This window comes from Bos indicus x Bos taurus, chromosome 3 (genome assembly GCF_003369695.1).
Source record: "Bos indicus x Bos taurus breed Angus x Brahman F1 hybrid chromosome 3, Bos_hybrid_MaternalHap_v2.0, whole genome shotgun sequence".
NCBI lineage: Eukaryota > Metazoa > Chordata > Mammalia > Artiodactyla > Bovidae > Bos > Bos indicus x Bos taurus.
Genome location: NC_040078.1, coordinates 105,602,703 through 105,620,278, shown reverse-complemented (window position 1 = coordinate 105,620,278; position 17,576 = coordinate 105,602,703). Strand labels below are relative to the sequence as shown.

General features: G+C 39.9%; 1 protein-coding gene across 8 annotated transcripts in view; it reads left to right on the top strand.

Moving 5' to 3' along the window:
• Nucleotides 1–17,576, top strand: part of NFYC (nuclear transcription factor Y subunit gamma) — a 65,131-nt gene that overhangs the window by 19,838 nt on the left and 27,717 nt on the right. For all 8 annotated transcript variants that reach the window (XM_027537668.1, XM_027537660.1, XM_027537663.1 and 5 more), the window contains one exon: nt 15,796–15,908. In XM_027537668.1, coding sequence (XP_027393469.1) covers nt 15,804–15,908 — 105 coding nt within the window. In that variant the 5' untranslated portion in view covers nt 15,796–15,803. The remainder of the gene's footprint in view (nt 1–15,795; nt 15,909–17,576) is intronic.

The window sequence follows — 17,576 nt, the reverse complement described above, 5'->3', positions numbered from 1 at the left end:
TCCCCCCCCCCGACCTGGGTGGTGGTGGTAGTGGATATTTTATAATCTATTTGATTTCCGGTCCTATTAAGTCATTTCCTCTCAGGCATGGTCAGTCAGCACTGATGTCTACCTCCTTTCTGTGCGCTGAAAGAGTCATTTTTATCAAATAAGGTTTGGCAAAATTGGCATTGGCCTCTACAAATAAAATTCTAGTTTCAGGGATGTGTATGTTTGAAGACAGCAGTCATGGTCACTGGGAACATTTTGTTTCTAAAAGAAGACAGGGATCTCCTTTTAAAGAAGCAGTTTACTTTTGTGGAGGCTCCAGTAACCCAAAAGGCACTTTTAAAGCTAATCATTTGTACATGGTCTTCTTCATGAAAGACGTTATTTTTGCCTGTCCCTAATCCCAATGAAGTATGCATACAGAGTGTGTATACTGTTAAGTTAGCCCAGTGAAAATTATTTAGGGATCTAGCCTGATTCCCTTCTTGTGAAGTGGGGAAGTTGAGGCCCAGAGAGGTTAGTTGTCTTGGTCTTCCAGCCTTTTAGTAAGTGGTCAGAGATTGAACTCCAGCTCAGTTCGTTCAATGTTTCTTTGATTCCTCTAGGTTGTTTTTGCTTACTGTGTTTCCTATTTGTCTTCCTTTTTGGTACATCTGTACAGGTTTGCTATATGAATACAGAAGGGACAGAGAGCAAGTGGGCCATGGAAGACGTTCAGAAGTCTTCATGCGGAGTCTGTCGGTTAAGAAAGTCTGCTGTGACAGCAGACTTACTGTCGTTTTTGGGATCTGAAGATCTCTGGCCTCAGTTAGTTGCTTATTCAGAAAGCTGAGAATCAGCTAGGAAGCTAATGGTGCCCACCTGGTTGAACTGTCCCGGAGAGCAGGGTCTCTTTGATGCATCCCTTTCACTGCAAGGAGTAACGGCACACGAACAACGCCTGCACGCAGCCAGTTCTGTTGTTGCTGTTAACACAGCTCAGGAACATGCTAATTCCCAAACAAGTTTGGGCCTGGTTCTTCAAGTGGTTCCTTAAAGCCAACCAGTAGGTAATAAACAAAGATCCCAGGATCTTTTTAAGCATTTACCAAGACTGAATAGAAGTCATTGTGTATATACTTTCAAAGGAACATTTTAACTATGCCAACTTTAATCATTACTGCCAGCGAAATTAGTATTGTATATCTGCATATGTGTGTTTGGGTAGTTGTAGGTTTGATTTTTGTTTTTATTTTATTTTGCATATTCTCTGGTAGACCATAATGTACTTGAAAATTTTTAATTTTTCCATTTTGTGGCTGCATTTCTTTTAACTACCTTCATATATTTGAACAAAAGATACAGTTTATTGAAAGAAGAAGAGCTTGAATAATGTAACTCGTTCTATTTAAGTCTTGAGGTATACTGTGACTGAAAATTACAGTAGACACAGCTGGATGATATCTACGTCACGTCTGCTTAGTTTTCTTTGTAATTGGCTCTTTCTGCTACCTCTGTTGGGCTTGGCTCTTTAGAACTTAGATTCTATTTGCTTTATCACCCATATCTTCCTGTCTCTCTCCTTGGCATCGAAAAGCCAGACTCCACTGTTCAGTAGTTGGCCAAAGTTTTTCTGTAAGAGTATTTACTATAAACTAAGTTACAACTCTATCCTGCAGTGAAAAGGTGCAACTGAAGGATAAGAAATGAAGATAAATTCTAGTGTAAAAGCAGAACTAAAGGGAAAAAAAATCTTGTAAATGTTTAACTTTAAAGTGGCATAACATAGCTTGTGACCTTGTGTTCCTTAGTTCAGAGGAAGAAAGGATATATAAAAATAACCACAGCAAACAGCAGTGCTGATTCGCTTGGTTATCCTTTTTTCTTGGAAGTTCTGTCATTTTGGTCAGTCTCCATAGTTTCAGTTATACAGAAAACTAAAGAGAAGACCTGCTTAACTGGAAATATCCAGACACAATTAGTTTTTCCTTTATCTACCTACGCTATATAGTTCTTGTGTGTATTTGTGTTAGTAGTTCAGTCATGTCCGGCTCTTTGTGACCCTACAGACCATAGCCCACCAGGCCCCTCTGTCCAGGGAATTCGTCAGGCAAGGATACTGATGTGGGTTGCCATTCCCTTCCCCAGGGGATCTTCCCGATCCAGGGATCGAACCTGCATCTCCTGTGTCTCCCACACTGCAGGCGGATTCTTTACCACTTGAGCCACTGGGGAAGCCCCTGTGAGAAAATACTAAAATTGAATGTTTTATACTTCTTTCACTAATTCACCTGCATGCATGTCTCATTTATGTGGAGATTTCAAAAAAATGTATACAGATAAAATTGGTGTATACTGTAATTGTTGTAATGCTACAGGATCTAACAGTCTGGTAGGGGAGACAGATGATGTATATCAAATGTATTAAACTGATATGGAAAGTATAAGCAAAAGGCACAGAATTCAGAGAAGGGGAGACCCTCTGGCTTAGGAATGAGGGAAGGCATTTTAACTGGGTGTTGGACTTGGAGGTAGGGGCATGAGCACTTCAGGCGTGGGGAACAGGAGGAGCAGCATCATGATTCAAAAGGTGTAGTGTGCGCTGAGAGCAGTGAGTGGTCTAGTCTGCATAGTGCCTAAGGATGTGAGTTAGGGATAGGTCCGTCCGTCCCAAGTCGCTTCCGTCGTGTCCGACTCTTTGCGACCCTATGGACTGTAGCCTGCCAAGCTCCTGGAGTGGGTTGCTGTGCCCTACTCCAGGGGATCTTCCCGACCCAGGGCTTGAACTCATGTCTCTTATGTCTCCTCCATTGGCAGGCAAATTTTTTACCACTCACGCCACCTGGGAAGTCCTGAGGGAGTAGCAAAAGAAAGAAATCTCAGAAGTGAGTTGGGGTCAGATATTGGAGGGCCTTGACTGCCAAGCTAAGAAATTTGAACTGTCTCTCCTTAATAATGGTAAACCATTGGAAATGTTGGGTGATAGGTTCATATAACATTATCAGAGCTGTGCTTTTATAATATTCATTGAATATAACTGTAGAAATGACCAGAGGATCCTAGAAATAGTAAACATTATGCAGTGACTTCACATACTAGGTTCACAACCCATAGGATTATTGTGAGGGTAAAAGAGCAGTGTAAAAGGCTTAGAAGCATACTTGGCACACAGTCCTACATGAGTAGCATTAGCTGTTATCCATTATTTTTGTTATTACATGAAAGAGATGAGAACCTGAGCAGACATAGTGGCAATATGAAGAAAGGTCAGGAGATGGACACTGTTATTACAGAGTTTACCAGTTGATTAGAATGGAACAGAATCTAGGATGACTCAGATTTCAAGCCTGGGAGACTGGAGGATGGAAATAGAAAAGTTAGAAGGAGCAGGTTTGGGAAAAGAAGAAGATAGATGTAACTTTAGACAAAAGGAGTTAGAGTTCTGAGTGGCTTTTCAGTTGGAGATGTTTAGCAAGCAGGACTGGAGCTTTGGAGAAATACCAGAATTGGTAAAATATGTTTGGAATTTAAGCTCATCAAGATCATAACTGAACCTGGGGAATGGATGGGAAATCAAGGGAGAAGATGGACAGAGGACCAGAAGAATAAAGCTTCGTGTCCATGACGGAAACACAGAAAAGGCTGGACCCTGAAGTTGAGACATCTAGAAATGAGCATGGTGGAGTGCCATGCATGATACACGATCTTGTCACAGGTTAAAGTGAGCAAGGGCATCAGTATTATCCCATCAGTTCAGTTCAGTCGCTCAGTCGTGTCCGACTCTTTGCGACCCCATGAGTCACAGCACTCCAGGCCTCCCTGTCCATCACCAACTCCCGGAGTTCACTCAAACTCATGTCCATCGAGTAGGTGATGCCATCCAGCCATCTCATCCTCTCTCGTCCCCTTCTCCTCCTGCCCCCAATCCCTCCCAGCATCAGGGTCTTTCCCAATGAGTCAGCTCTTCACATAGGTTAAATATTAAGAAAGGTAATACTAACATTTTCAGTGTGTGCCTTCATATGAAGATTAGAAATACTGCCCTATGATGTGGCCTTCACTTTTTCTGAAAAAGTACAAGTGTTTCCTTGAAAAGTTATGCAGTAGCTCTTTGAAATTAGTTATGTATATGTTTATGTATATGTGTGTGGATGCATAACCTCAGGCTTTCTTGTTTAAGCTCTTAAATATACACACACATCTCCATCCAGTGCAAAGACTTTTCCCTAAGTTGCGTCCACCTAATCTTATCACTGTTAGCTTTGTAAAGCCTCCAATGGCAGCGTTCTGCGTGAAGCCAACCATAAATACACAAGTAGGAATTTGGCAACATTTACTTAGCAAGTAATTTATATCCACATGGTCATGATAACACTGAAGAGCAGCACACATAATAAATTACCAGGAATAGGATAGCCTCATCTGTAGGATTAAGCAGATTTCTAGGCTAGGTAGGTTGTAACTATCCTCAGTCTAACAGAGGCAATAAGAACTTTTTCATTAGAGGAATAGTGATAAGTTTCCAGCCATCTTCGTTGTTTATATCCTGAACTCCATGATTATTTCTCTTCTGGTAATTAACAGGCAAGATGTTCATAACGCTACCCTTGAAGGTAGTTAAGTAACGTAATATGTTTGCATGAAACATAGTCCTTTACAGTTAATGGAGTGATTTTTAAAGTTTTTGTCAAACAAGATAGATGAACACAACTCTTTCTTTTCAGAATGAAACGTAGTGCAAATAGGTAGCATACTAGTATGAATACTACCATTATGTTGGGGAATTATCTAAATTTACTAAGATCAGAGAAATAGATGAAGGATTTCCAAATGGATACAAGGTTAGAATTGTGTTAGTTGTTCACTAGTGTTCCTTAGATGTGCAAACGTACACTTGTGGTATGTATTGGGCACCTCATTTGAGTTCTTACCTTGAACCACAGAGATGAGTGTTTTTAGATGAGTCATTGTGTTCTTAAATAATCAGCTGCTTGTATTTCCTAGCTGCGATTCATAATCTTCGTTTTATCCCTGTTAAGGTAGTTAGAACAGGGATTTTGGTTCTAAGCGGAAAGGCCACATAATTAAAATAACATTGCCACTGTGTTCACAGTGTGGCTGTGGCAGGTGATTCCTCCTCAGAATGTGCAGCAGTGGAAGTGGCTTCAGTAAGTGGGGGCTAGGCTAAGGCTGTCCCTCTCAACCACAGTGAAAAGGTAGTGACTTCTCATCATCAGGCCCCCAGAGAGTGAACTTGATCTACTGGACCTTTTTATGTCTACTCTTGGTTGGTGACCAGATAGTCCCAAGTCCTCGTCCTTATGGGCAACTGCAGCTTTAACAAGCTTGAAAACCTTAAACTTTCTACTCTGAAATATATAAGAATGTGACATTTTAGCTTTTGGGGGTATGTTCTCCAGGAGGATGATCAGGAAAACAAAGATAAAGGGCTTGATGGATTTATGTTCCAGGCTGAGAAGATCCCTAGGTTCTCAAGTGTTCGGTCCTTTGCTGAGTTACCAGTGCTAAAGCGGGAGGAGAGCATGCTGTGAAAGAGCACAGAACTGAGAATAAGGGCATATGGGTCGTGGTTCTGGCTTTGCCATGTACTTGCCCTGTAACCTAAGACATGCCCCTCAGTCTTCTGGATTAAGTATCTTTATCTGTCAGATGGGAACATTAGTATTTGTGTTTGTAGTGAAGAATAAATGAGATAACGTAAAGGAGGAAAGCTACTTTACAAAGTGTAAAGCATGTACAAATGCAAAGGATTAGCATAACCATCTCCGTTGCTTTGCATTCTTTGAAGTGGTCTTTACATTCTCTGTTCCTGACAGCTGTATACACAGAGGTGGGAGATTTAGCGTTTGGTTGACTTGGAGGATTTGTTTATTCTCGTGCCCTTGCTTGCTTGCTTCTAACTTTCAAATCAGTGCTAAAAGACACTAAGCAGAGGGCAGAATTTAGTGTCTGTGAATCAGCAGAATCATGTAGCTAAATCAATAAAGCCAAGCTCTTACTGACACTCTTCTAATGCCCTCCGAGTTTTTTATCGAGAATTCTCCAGTTTTTAGATAGATTAATTCACCAGCACAATCTTCCATTTTTCAGTGGAGTCTATGATTAGATAATTATGAACATTTTGTGTTAACATTTTCTAAAGTAGAACAGGTTTCTTCCCATCCCCACTTTTTTTTTTACTTTTCCATTGTATTACTACACAACAGTTATTGCACAGCTGAGCTTAGGTACTTGAGAAGGGATTTCCCCATATGCACATTTCAAAGAAAAGAACCCAGAGTGAAGTCAAAGGTACCTGGGGTCTTAAAATAGTTCTTGAGGAGCTTGTGTTTGTTCATTAGTAGATGTGTGTTGAGTCCCCACTATGTCCAAGCCATGTTTTCCTTGAGGATGTGCCAGAAACAAAGATAATTAAATAAGAACAGGGGAGAAAATAGGAGCACGAAAATTTTAGGCTTAAAAAATAATGTACCTAATAATAGTAATGTGCCTGAAGAAAGTGAATACGCTAATTATAGAAATAGATTTTATTGGGTGCCAGGAATGGTTTCTTGGGGAGAAAAAAATTTAGTGATCACTGATCGGTGACTGTGTATGTTTAATTTCTTACAGTTGTACGTAGTGTGAAAGCAAGCTCCTTAGCAGTGCTAGTCCCCCCAAAACTTTAAAAAGTTGGTTTCAATCCATTAGATAGTCTCATAAAGTACTACATTCACAACATGTTCCCTTTACTCCAAGATCTTAGATGGAGGTAGAAGCAGCCAGGGCTCTTTTCAGAGCTCAAAACAGAATCTTTCTCTTGGTTGGTGGGGCCAGATAGGATGGGATGCTGCCTAGATTCCAGGTCTCCTCCACTTTCTAACATAAAAAACAAAATTCCTTTTGCAAGACAGAACAGCCACATACTCCCTGCTTATGGAAGTCTGAGGTGTCCAAGGAGACAGGTTCTAAGAATTTTAGTTTTTTTGGATTTGTCTAGAGAGAGAGCCTGCATAGCTACTGATCATTGACATTCCCAAGGATTTAAGTTAAGAGCGTACCTAATCATATCTATCTTGAATTCTTTGTTTGGAACTAGTACATTCATTCTGAATTTAAAACTTTAAAGGGCTTCAAGTTATTTTATATTTATAAAAGAAGTGGAAGAAGATTTCTCAGTGCATTTGTTTCTATGCATCTGACTCTGCACTCCGGAAACTCTAAGTAGTCTAAATTAGAGAAAGAAGCAAATTGGGTTACTTGTTACTGTATGTAAGGGAGATTGGTCTTTTGGTGTGGTACTGTGTTTGAAACTGGTCAGACCAGGATAGATGACTTGTCTAGCTCTGAGCAGTGATTTTGATATGCCATATGACATTTACATGATGCTTGGTATTTTTCAAGGCCTTCTTACATGTGTTTCCCACTTGTATGCTGCAGCTGCCCTGTGAGGTGACCAGAGGCCTCAAGAAGTTAAGTGACCAGTTAGTAGCCAGAGAACAAGAACCTCCAGGTCCAATAGATTTTCTTTATGTATTTACCCTGTACTTTACTGCCCCCCACTGTTTGCAGCTGAGTATTCATAGGTGCTACTGACTGTCCTAGAGACAAGCAAGAGGGAATGATAGAAAAGAGAGTGAGGGAGCAAGGAAAGAGACACAGAAATAAGAGAAGGAGATAGCAGTGAGCTATCTTCTCTTCCATGAGCATCTTCTCTTCCATGTTTTCCACAGAGATTTTAGGAGCAAGGGGATTAAAATGATCTTTTAGGTAAAGGATTTGAGTCAGTGATCAAAGCTGAGATTGCTCATATCTCTGAATAGTTTGCATACACACACACACCTTAAAGCAACATAAAGTGAGAATGAACAAGCTGTGCTAAGCCGAGAACAGAATTTTAGAGCTTTTGTATTTCCAGCTTCTCCATTTACTACATGTGACCTTGAGCACAAAGATACCCAACCCTTGGCTTTCTTATCTGTAAAATTGGAATGATACTGATATCTTTGGCACTGAGCTGAGTGAAGATCAACTGAAGATAATGTATGAAACAAGTATTATGTAAAACTCTAAAGCTCTAAAGTTGGTATCTTTGAAACATTCTTCAGAATCACGCTTTTCACTTCTGGGCATACATCAACTCAGGAGCCTGCTAGAGACTGGGTGAAAGGTTGTTCTTAGAGTTTCTGAGTTTCAGAAGGAATCCAGGAAGCAAAATGACTCTCTGTTTTAGAATATGATTTAGCTTAGACAACAGGCACTATGGACTTCCCTGGTGGCTCAGAAGGTAAAGAACCCACCTGCAATGCTGGAGACCTGGGTTTGATCCCTGGGTTGGGAAGATCCCCTGGGGGAGGACATGGCAACCCACTACAGTATTCTTGCCTGGAGAATCCTTATGGACAGAGGAGCCTGGCGGCTACAGTCCATGGGGTCGCAAAGAGTCGGACACGACTGAGCACACGTAGCACTATTCTTTCTCCAGCTCGTGTTAGAATTTTCTTTGAGGCTCAGAGTCTGAAAAAGCCAGTTACTTGTCATTCTTCCTTCAGAAATGTATTTACTTTCATTAGGTTGGAGTGTCAGGAGAGAGTAACAGATATTTTGTGGCGCAGAGCGGGTTGGAGATTGAATGGGTGAGGAAGCCATCTAATAGTTGTGTGATCTACTGCAAGCTTTCCAATCTCTGGCCCTCAGTTTCCCCATTGTTAGGATAGCAAATCCTCTTTTTTGGTAAAGAGCTAGATAATATTTTTAGCTTGTTGGTCATACACTTTCTTTTGTAACACTTTGAACTCGACTGTTACCGCATGAAAACAACCATAGACAACGTATATGAATGGGGCTGCAGTCTTCCAGTAAAAGTGAATTTACAGAAAGAGGCTGCAGGCCAAATTTGGCTTGGGGGCTGTGGTTTGTGGGCCCTTGCCTTTAAAATACCTGTTGGTCTTTTTTCTCCATCGTACAAAATACTGATAGTGTTTTGTTGCTATCATATATACCTGTGTATATAATATATCATGTAAGTTGGACATCAGTGAAGGAATGAGGAAACAAATGTGTGAAGTAATATGTTTACATACCGTTTCTATTCCACAGAAACAGGTTTTTTTCTAATGTTCTGGTCATGCCTTCCTGTTAAGTTTCATACCATAAGTTGCTCTACCTTCCTTTTTTCCCCAGACACACTGTATTATGATCTTTCCTTGTTTGAAAGAGTATGTTGTTGGAGAAGGCAATGGCACCCCACTGCAGTACTCTTGCCTGGAAAGTCCCATGGATGGAGGAGCCTGGTAGGCTACGGGTCCATGGGGTCGCTAAGAGTCAGACACAACTGAGCGACTTCACTTTCACTTTTTCCTTTCATGCATTGGAGAAGGAAATGGCAACCCACTCCAGTGTTCTTGCCTGGAGAATCTCAGGGACAGGGGAGCCTGGTGGGCTGCCTCCTATGGGGTCGCACAGAGTCGGACATGACTGAAGCGACTTAGCAGCAGCAGCATCAGACGGCAAACAGAAACATGTTTTTGTTTTTGAAGGAAGTGTCTCTGCTGCCAGTTTGAAAATGTATCTTTGTGACCAGATCTTTAGGAAGAGTACTGTGCAGCCAGTTCCAACCTATAGTCTTTTGGAAAGCACAGTTTCTGCTGTATGCAGTTAGAAAAGGGGCTTCGGACTTACTTAGCCATTTGGAGTTCAAGACAGACACACCCTCAAACACTGAACTTGGCGTTCAGGATTAGGGAAAGGGGTCTCCAGTAAGACAGCATTATTCATTATTACAGTAGTGGGGTACTGTATAATAACCTGTCAGTAAGTATGACCATCTGGTATCCAGTTATGTTTAGAACTTGAGTAGTAAGGTTTCTGGCACCAGGCTTAGTGCTTTCTTGCCTCGGTAGAAACCTTAGATGAGCTTAAATAAAGACAGTTGAACCCTCTTTTCTCTCTAGTCCCCCTGCCTTGTATTCATTCATTTATTGCATCCTCAAGCAGTGAAGTGTAGGCCTTCCATGCCAGACCGCCCCTTTGCCCTTTGGTGTATGTGTTCAGTATACGTTGCAGCTGCAGTGGCTTAGTGCAGTGACTGGCCCAAGGCCACTGGCTAGTCGGCAGCAGACCAGTTCACAAAGGTCTTTTGATTTCCAGAACAGTGTTATTTTTCTTCTGAAATTGTCAATTTAGGATTGGTTTTATTGTGGAAAGCATATGCCTCCTTAATGCTTGAAATCCTTTTTAGCCCTTGTGATTGATAATGGTTTTAGGTCCATCTGTGTAAACGTGAGAGCCAACTTGATGTTGGTGGAATTGTTTTGTTGCAGAAATTTCAGTTCTCAAATTTAGTTTTCACTTTTCTTTGTAGTTTGGGAGAATATCTAAAATAGCAAGCACAAGTTAGCTTTCCTCTTATTCATTCATATTAATATTCTTTCTTTATCTCTCGTCGTCTCTTCATTCCCCATTTGAAATATAGTATCCCAACAGTTTTAGCCAGTTCAAGTAAAGAAGCTTGGAACTAACTTCAGTAAATACCTGAGTAGTACTGGAACATAAAATGTGTGTGATAGAGCTACTAATTGGGCAAAAGAAAAATCATGTCATCTAATGACAAACATGATCAAAATGCAAGTCAAGAAAAGAAGTGAAGAAGTTAATGTGCTTTGAACATAGGGAGATGCTTGATACATGTTAAGTTGGAGACATATAGGAACTGTTAGGGCATTCTCAGCCTGAAATGCCTAGAGGCTGCAAGTTGGATGGTGAGGGGCATTAAGGTGAAAGATGGTACCAGTGTTTAGATTTGTTCTTCAGTCACAACTGGGCTAAGGCGTATTTGTTCACATTTAATAGTGAGAACATTATTTTTAAGTAAAAATTGACTGCCTGAAACAGGGCAGCTCTAGTATTTTAATAGGGAGCAGCATTGATCAAAGATTGGTCTTCATTTTAGGGGAGTTTCCTCTGGTCTTTTTTCCTTTAATAGTTGTTGTGATGATAGGGATTTAGGTATTGTCTCCCAACAACATTTGTTTTGTTTTAGTTACTTTAGAGAGCTATATGTGGGTTTAGACATATTACAAAGGATTTTTGTAGAGAGAATGAGGTATATGCTAAGAAATAGGCTTTAGCTCTAAAGATGCAGAGTTTTAGAGACTAGGGGATATTGTAGTAAAATCTTATGTTTCTTTGTATATGAGCTTGATTATTTTGATACATCCTGTTCCACGTCCAGCATATCACTCAGGGAGGATTTGGTAAGAATGGTACCTGGTCAAAACCAAGAGCTTGAAAGACTTCCAAGAGAATCTCAAAGGAGGAGCACTCTGCTTTTGAGATGTTTTGAAAACTGCTTAGGTCTTCTTTCTTTAAAACTGATAAAGTAACTGGGTATTTGAATGACAGTTAGATTGTGTGCCCTTGAGTGATCTGATTGAATCATCTCATTTTCTGCATGATGTTCTCCTTATCTTCCTTGCAGTGGATGGCCAAACAGAGGTATTCCCCACCCCTTTTCTCCTCCTGTCCTGGTCACCTTTCTGAGAAGTTTCTGACTTTCAAGAGTTTTATGCTGTGGATAGTACACACCGATGTTTCCAGCCTTCTGGTCTGCCTTGTAACTTCCAGGACACGTGTGTGTGCGTGCGTGTGTGTGCGTGCGTGTGCGTGTGCGTATCCTCTTCCTTCATTTTATCTTAAATTCACTTAAGTCACGTGGATTTCTGATTGTAGTCCTACTAACACTTTAAAGGCCCAGCGAGAACCTCATATATTCTGAACTTCCTAAAATAGTTTGCCGTCCCAATAAATCTTATTTCAGAGCCAGGCTTTCTAAGAGGCCTCTTTTTTCTCAGAAAGTACATATGCAAAAACTCTCTTTCATTCAGAAATAATTATTTATCAGACTTTGTGCTCGGTGCTGTGAGGGAATCCAGAGATGAATCATATTCACGTCCTACCCACAAGAAGCTTATAAACCAGAAGGGGATATGTGGTAAGAAATACATAAATATTGATCATACAAGGTAATGCGGTGAGGGCAGGAAGAAGTACAGATTAAGAGCTCTGAAGGTTCACGGAAGCAGTGATCACTTGTGGTGATTTAGAGACTTGTGGAGAGATGGCAGTTGATTTGAGCACTGGAGAAACGGCCTTTTCCTGGTGGACTTTGATTCTTCCCATTTTAGTTTTGGAAAGGAAACTGTGTTTAAAACCAGATAAATGAAAAGATAATGGGAGTTGAGATTTCTTATAGCAATAACCATTCAATACTTTATCTGATTCTTAAGTCTTTATTAAATAATTAAGCAGGCAGTCTTATTAGGTATTTATAAACTAATTAATGAACATGAATGATAAATCTAATATTAATTATTAATTAAATCTGGGAAATTCTGTTGTGCATTTTTCAAAAGAGGCATCTAAGCTAATGCGGCTTGGTCTTACTGTATGTAAGTAGCTTTATCTCATGATAGGAATAGCAATTTAACATGGAGTAAAAAGGATCCTGGAATATAAATCTCTTCTTACTTTTAAATCCATTCCTTTCTCATCATTCTAGAAGATGAACCTGGCATATTTTCCATGGGTTGTAGATGTTACAAATAGGCTACTTTGTAGCAAAATCAATTTAGTTGCAATTAATGTAATATTAAAATAAGTGAGAAGTTACTTTATGTTTTTTAACTTAGGTGTTTAGTGAGCAGAATTTTTTTATGATTAGGTTTTATTATTTTAATTTTAAGTTGTGCCACAGTCAGAAAATATTGAGAATTCTAGCTTATTTTCATGAAATCTGTTGCTTGAGATTTGATCTAATTTGTAAAGCCCCATGTGAAGACTGGATCTGCTCTAAGGAAAGCCTTTTGAATAAAAATATTCACCTTTTCTAGGAATTTATAGTAACAATTTATGGTCTTCCAAGAGATACTGAGAATTATCTACAAATTATTTCTGTGCAAAGATGCTAGAAAATATGCTCCAAACCATTTTTTCTTTTTCCTCATGAAAAGGTCTTCTGTCCCTGATGAGGAGTGTCCAGTACCTTTGTTTTTTGAAGTCAGGAATTTATGAAGAGGTTTCTGGATGGAAAAATCATAAAAGTTGTAACTACATCTAAAGCCGAAATGATCCTTTGTTTGTAAATTCAACTTAATGTAAAGAAGAGCAGTGAGAGCTGTCCAAAGATGGAAAAGAATGCCTAGCCAGTGCACCAGTTTCCTAGAACTGTAGAGGGAGGAGCTCATGTTTCAATGACCTCGTAGGGTGCATTGAGGGAGCTGGGCAGAGGTTGAAGTAGAGCTCTGAGCATCTTTTAGAGGAGCTGGACCTGGGTGGTTCTTAAAGCACCCCCACCCCATTTTCAAGTTCTATGAGGCAGTAAAATGTAAAGAACATTATTATTGATTTGGATTTTTTTTGCCATTATCCATTTATGGTTTTCTAATTCAAAATGGGTCTCTCGAGTTAAAAACTTAATAACCTTTAATACGTTTGTCAGTTCCAGAAAGATTTTTTCAACGTTTGTTTTGTGCGCACCCCCACTCCAACAGTGTGTGGCTCTGAGCCAGCCAAAGATTCATTCATAATCTATTGACTGCACAGATGTTTGGGAACTGATTGCGCCAGCACATGCTTAGTTGGGGCCATTCAAGATTTAAAAGCAGACTATGCACAGATGGTTTTAAAAAATGCTTCTTGAATTATGTACCTTGATAACATTTGTGGGAGGAGATCAGAGGACAGTCAAAACTGGTTACCAGCTTTGTAAATCTTAAAGACCTTTGCACTCAGAGGAATCCTGCTTCTCATTAGCAAGTTGTACAGAGTATCACACTGGCAACTGTGCCTCTTCCTTCTTTGACCATAGCAGCTTACATGGCAGATTCGGTAAGATCAGGCCTTTCCTTGGATCTGTACAGTAAAAGGTTAGATTCATTTTTAAAGTTTTTTGATAATTGATTTCATTTCTGGAAAGGTTTTATTTGCCCCTTTTAAAAAGGTTAGATTCTCGCTCTCATCATTGTCATGAGTACCTCATAAGAATCTATTAACAAAAATAAATAACTACACTTCTCTAGATTACCTTGACTTCTTTGTTCTCAGAACATCTGAGATAATAGTGTATAGGTCACGTGCATATGGTGATAAGTGAAGATGTCATGGGAGCTGAGCTGAAGTGTTCTTACTTAGTTTTTTAGGACTCAGGATTTTAATCTAGTCATTTCCAACTGTGATTCAACACTCTTCACTTTATTTCCCTCCAGAAACTCCCAAGATCATATTGCTTCCTAGGACTTAGAGTTCCTGCTGATGTATAGAGCTGCTTGTGGGCCTCCAGCACCAGAAATTGGCTCCAAACCTTTTCCCATTACATCATCACCCACTAATGTCATTATACCAGAGTGAAATCTGCTTTGAAGATTGTACTCTTGTTTTCCTTCTGTTCTTTCCTCTCATCATTTCCTTTAGAAGAAAAAGGGGAAAAAAAATCAGAGATTTCTAGGACAATCCCAGGCAAACATTTAGGAGTGAATCAGACATCCTCACAGTCTAAACTTCGATTTATCAGCCTTCATCCACTCTGCTGATAGAGAGTAATCAGCCCAGCATGCATCCACATGGACCCTGGAAAGTAGCAGTTTGGTCGTGTGACACCTGGCCTTGCTGCTTTTCTTTCAGCCCGTCAGAATTAGTTCTTAATGACTTACATAGCTCTCCGCTAGCATCCTATCACTGGCATATTAAATCTTTTTGAATAATTTCCCAGAATAGAAATTCTTGGGATATCACTAAAGTTTCTTGTTCTTTGTGTTTAATTAAAGTGTTTCTTAGATTCAAGTGTTTGCCAGGTAAACATTTAAGCCATCTGGAGTTTTTTACTTTCCCCCTGTAAATCTTTTCAAACATTACAGTATTATCTATATTTATGGTACAGATATAGGTGGTGCAGGGGTCCTTATTCATCTTCCCTCCCTCACAACAAAACAGTTGACCAAACTTTGGTCCTCTTCTCTCTGTACTGAATTTAATTCCCTATTGTTTTTCAACCATCTTAGAGCTTCCACTTGATGGTGTGCTTTGTTTGACTTTGTGCCTAACAACAGGGTTCAGGTAAGCAAAGAACTGGAAGTGATTTCAAGGACTTTGTGCCACCCACTCAGTTACTGGCCTAGGCTGTACGGATTTTGTGTCCTTTGAGGAAGATTAGTTTGAGATTAGAAAGAATAATAATCGTCAGCCCCAAAGAAATGGGACCACAGTGACTAAAACAGCAGAATAAACTTGGCTCTTAGTTTTTAAGACTCTGGGTTTACATTTATGTACAGTATTACTCACTGGGGACTCTTAATATATGTTCTGCAGGCTGTGGCATGGAGTGTGAGAAGCCACATAGAACTTGAAAAACACTGGAGAGGATGGCGTTGAAAATTACGGATAACACTAGGGCAGCCAAGTACATTTTTATTTTTTCCTTCTCTCCGAAATGAGACGTTAAAAGTCCTTGATTCACATTAGGATTTGAATTTGGGTTTCTAGCAGTTTTATGTATATATATATGTATATTTTTTTTTTCTTCTAGGAATTTTAGATTTTCTGATTTCAGCTTCTTGTTAGTCTCTGTGAGACAAGCTGGATGAAAGGGAAAACGTTCCTCATTTTTTGCCAAGACTTAAGTTGGTGTGAAAAACCTCTTCAGCACAATTGTATTATCTTCTCAGACTGAAAAACTGAAAGAATTAGTGAAAACATCCACAAGGAAAGATATAAATAGATGCAAAGCCTGACTTTCTTCTGTGTAACACGTGTCGCGTATGTGTGTGTTTTTAGCTGTCGGAATGTCCACAGAAGGAGGGTTTGGTGGTGCCGGCAGCAGCGACGCCCAGCAGAGCCTGCAGTCCTTCTGGCCTCGCGTCATGGAAGAAATCCGGAATTTAACAGTGGTAAGGAAGGCTGAGAGACTTAACTAGCTTTGAGATGAATAATCAAAACTTAGGCTAAAGCATGTTTAATCTCAAGCACATTTACAAAGGTATAGTTCATTTCTGACCTGTGGGTAAGAAGATGACGATACAATTTACTTTAGGTGAGGTAACTACATGGATTTTTTTTTTTTTATTTTTTTAATTTTAGTGGCTTTCTTTAGGCCTGTGGATGCTTTGACTTGGAGATTGTTTAATGTGAGGCAGATCTTTTAGAGAATGCAGAAAAGCAGGTCTTCCTTTCCTCCAGAAGCTGTAGCTCATTTCTGTGGCCTGATTTAGTGGCCCTGCCAGGTTTCTAGGACCTGGTGAAAACTGTTGGGCAGTTTATTCAACAACAAATCTATTGTAAGCCAGCACTCTTTCCAGGTATTAAAAGATACACTTAGATTGGGGTTTTTTAAGAGCAGTATTATTGACACTTCGGGCCAGATAATTCCTTGTTGTGAGGGGCTCTTCTGTGCATTGTATGGTATTTAGCAGCATCTCTGGCCTTTAATCACTGTAGCCAGTGGCATTGCACTTCCGGTTCTGACAGCCAAAACTGTGGCTAGACACTGGCAAATGTTCCCTGGGGGCTGAAATCATCCTTGTTGAGGCCCACTGACAGAAGAATCAAAACCCTGGCCCTTGAGGAGCTTACAGTGTAATAATTACACCCAGGTCATTTGTTCAACAAGTATTTATTAAATAGTTACTGAGTCAGGCACAGTGATGAATCTGAAGCATTAAAAGGGAGAGTATGATGTTATATCCATAATGAATAATGTTGTGTTTGGTCCCATTTCAGCGAATGGCTGAAGGAGCACTCTGTGAGATATGTCATTCCTGACCCAGAGGTTTTAGCATCCTGGCAGAGCAAATACTGGATTCTTTCCTGATGTAGAACTCATGTTGCAAGGTCCTTAACCTCTGACATACATGATCAGTTTTCATTTACTCGATGAATACTTACACACCTACTATGGCTAGGCTAGTTATTGTGAACCACACAGACAAAACTGGTGCACTCACAGAACATGTATTCTGGTGGGAGAGACAGAAACAGGTAATGAATGAGTAAAATAAACAATAACTTCTCATTGTGATAAATGTCCACTGACTTCAGGGGTCAAAAAAACCCCCTATATTCTGGGTATCCTTGTGGGTCATGTTTGTTTATAGGGGGGATTTTCAGCATTTGACCTTGGTTTGGGCTTTCTCTGAGTGGCCTGTGTTCACTGGTGGATTTCCACTGAAAAATCATTCTGCAGTCTAAAGGTGGTAGTTACCAATAGTATCTTAGATATAAAGCGGAAGGGAGGGAAAAAATGGAATTATAAAGTCAGAAGTGGGGTATTTTGTATGTTTTGAGGGGATAATGTCATGGTTCAGCTTTCAGGTTTAAGTGCTGGGATCAGCCTGGTATAAAACGAGTGCCTTCCTGAGTTCTAGTGGGACTAGGCAGTGCAGCAAGCATGTTCCAGCTTGAATGCAGAAACAAATTCAGGATCAGACAAGTGATCAGATGAACTTTAGAAGTTGAAATTCAGCACCTAGCTTTTCTGTATTTTGTTGGACTTTGAATTTTTTTTTTTAAATTGTGGTAAAACAACACAACAAAATTTACCATCTTGACCATTTAAAATG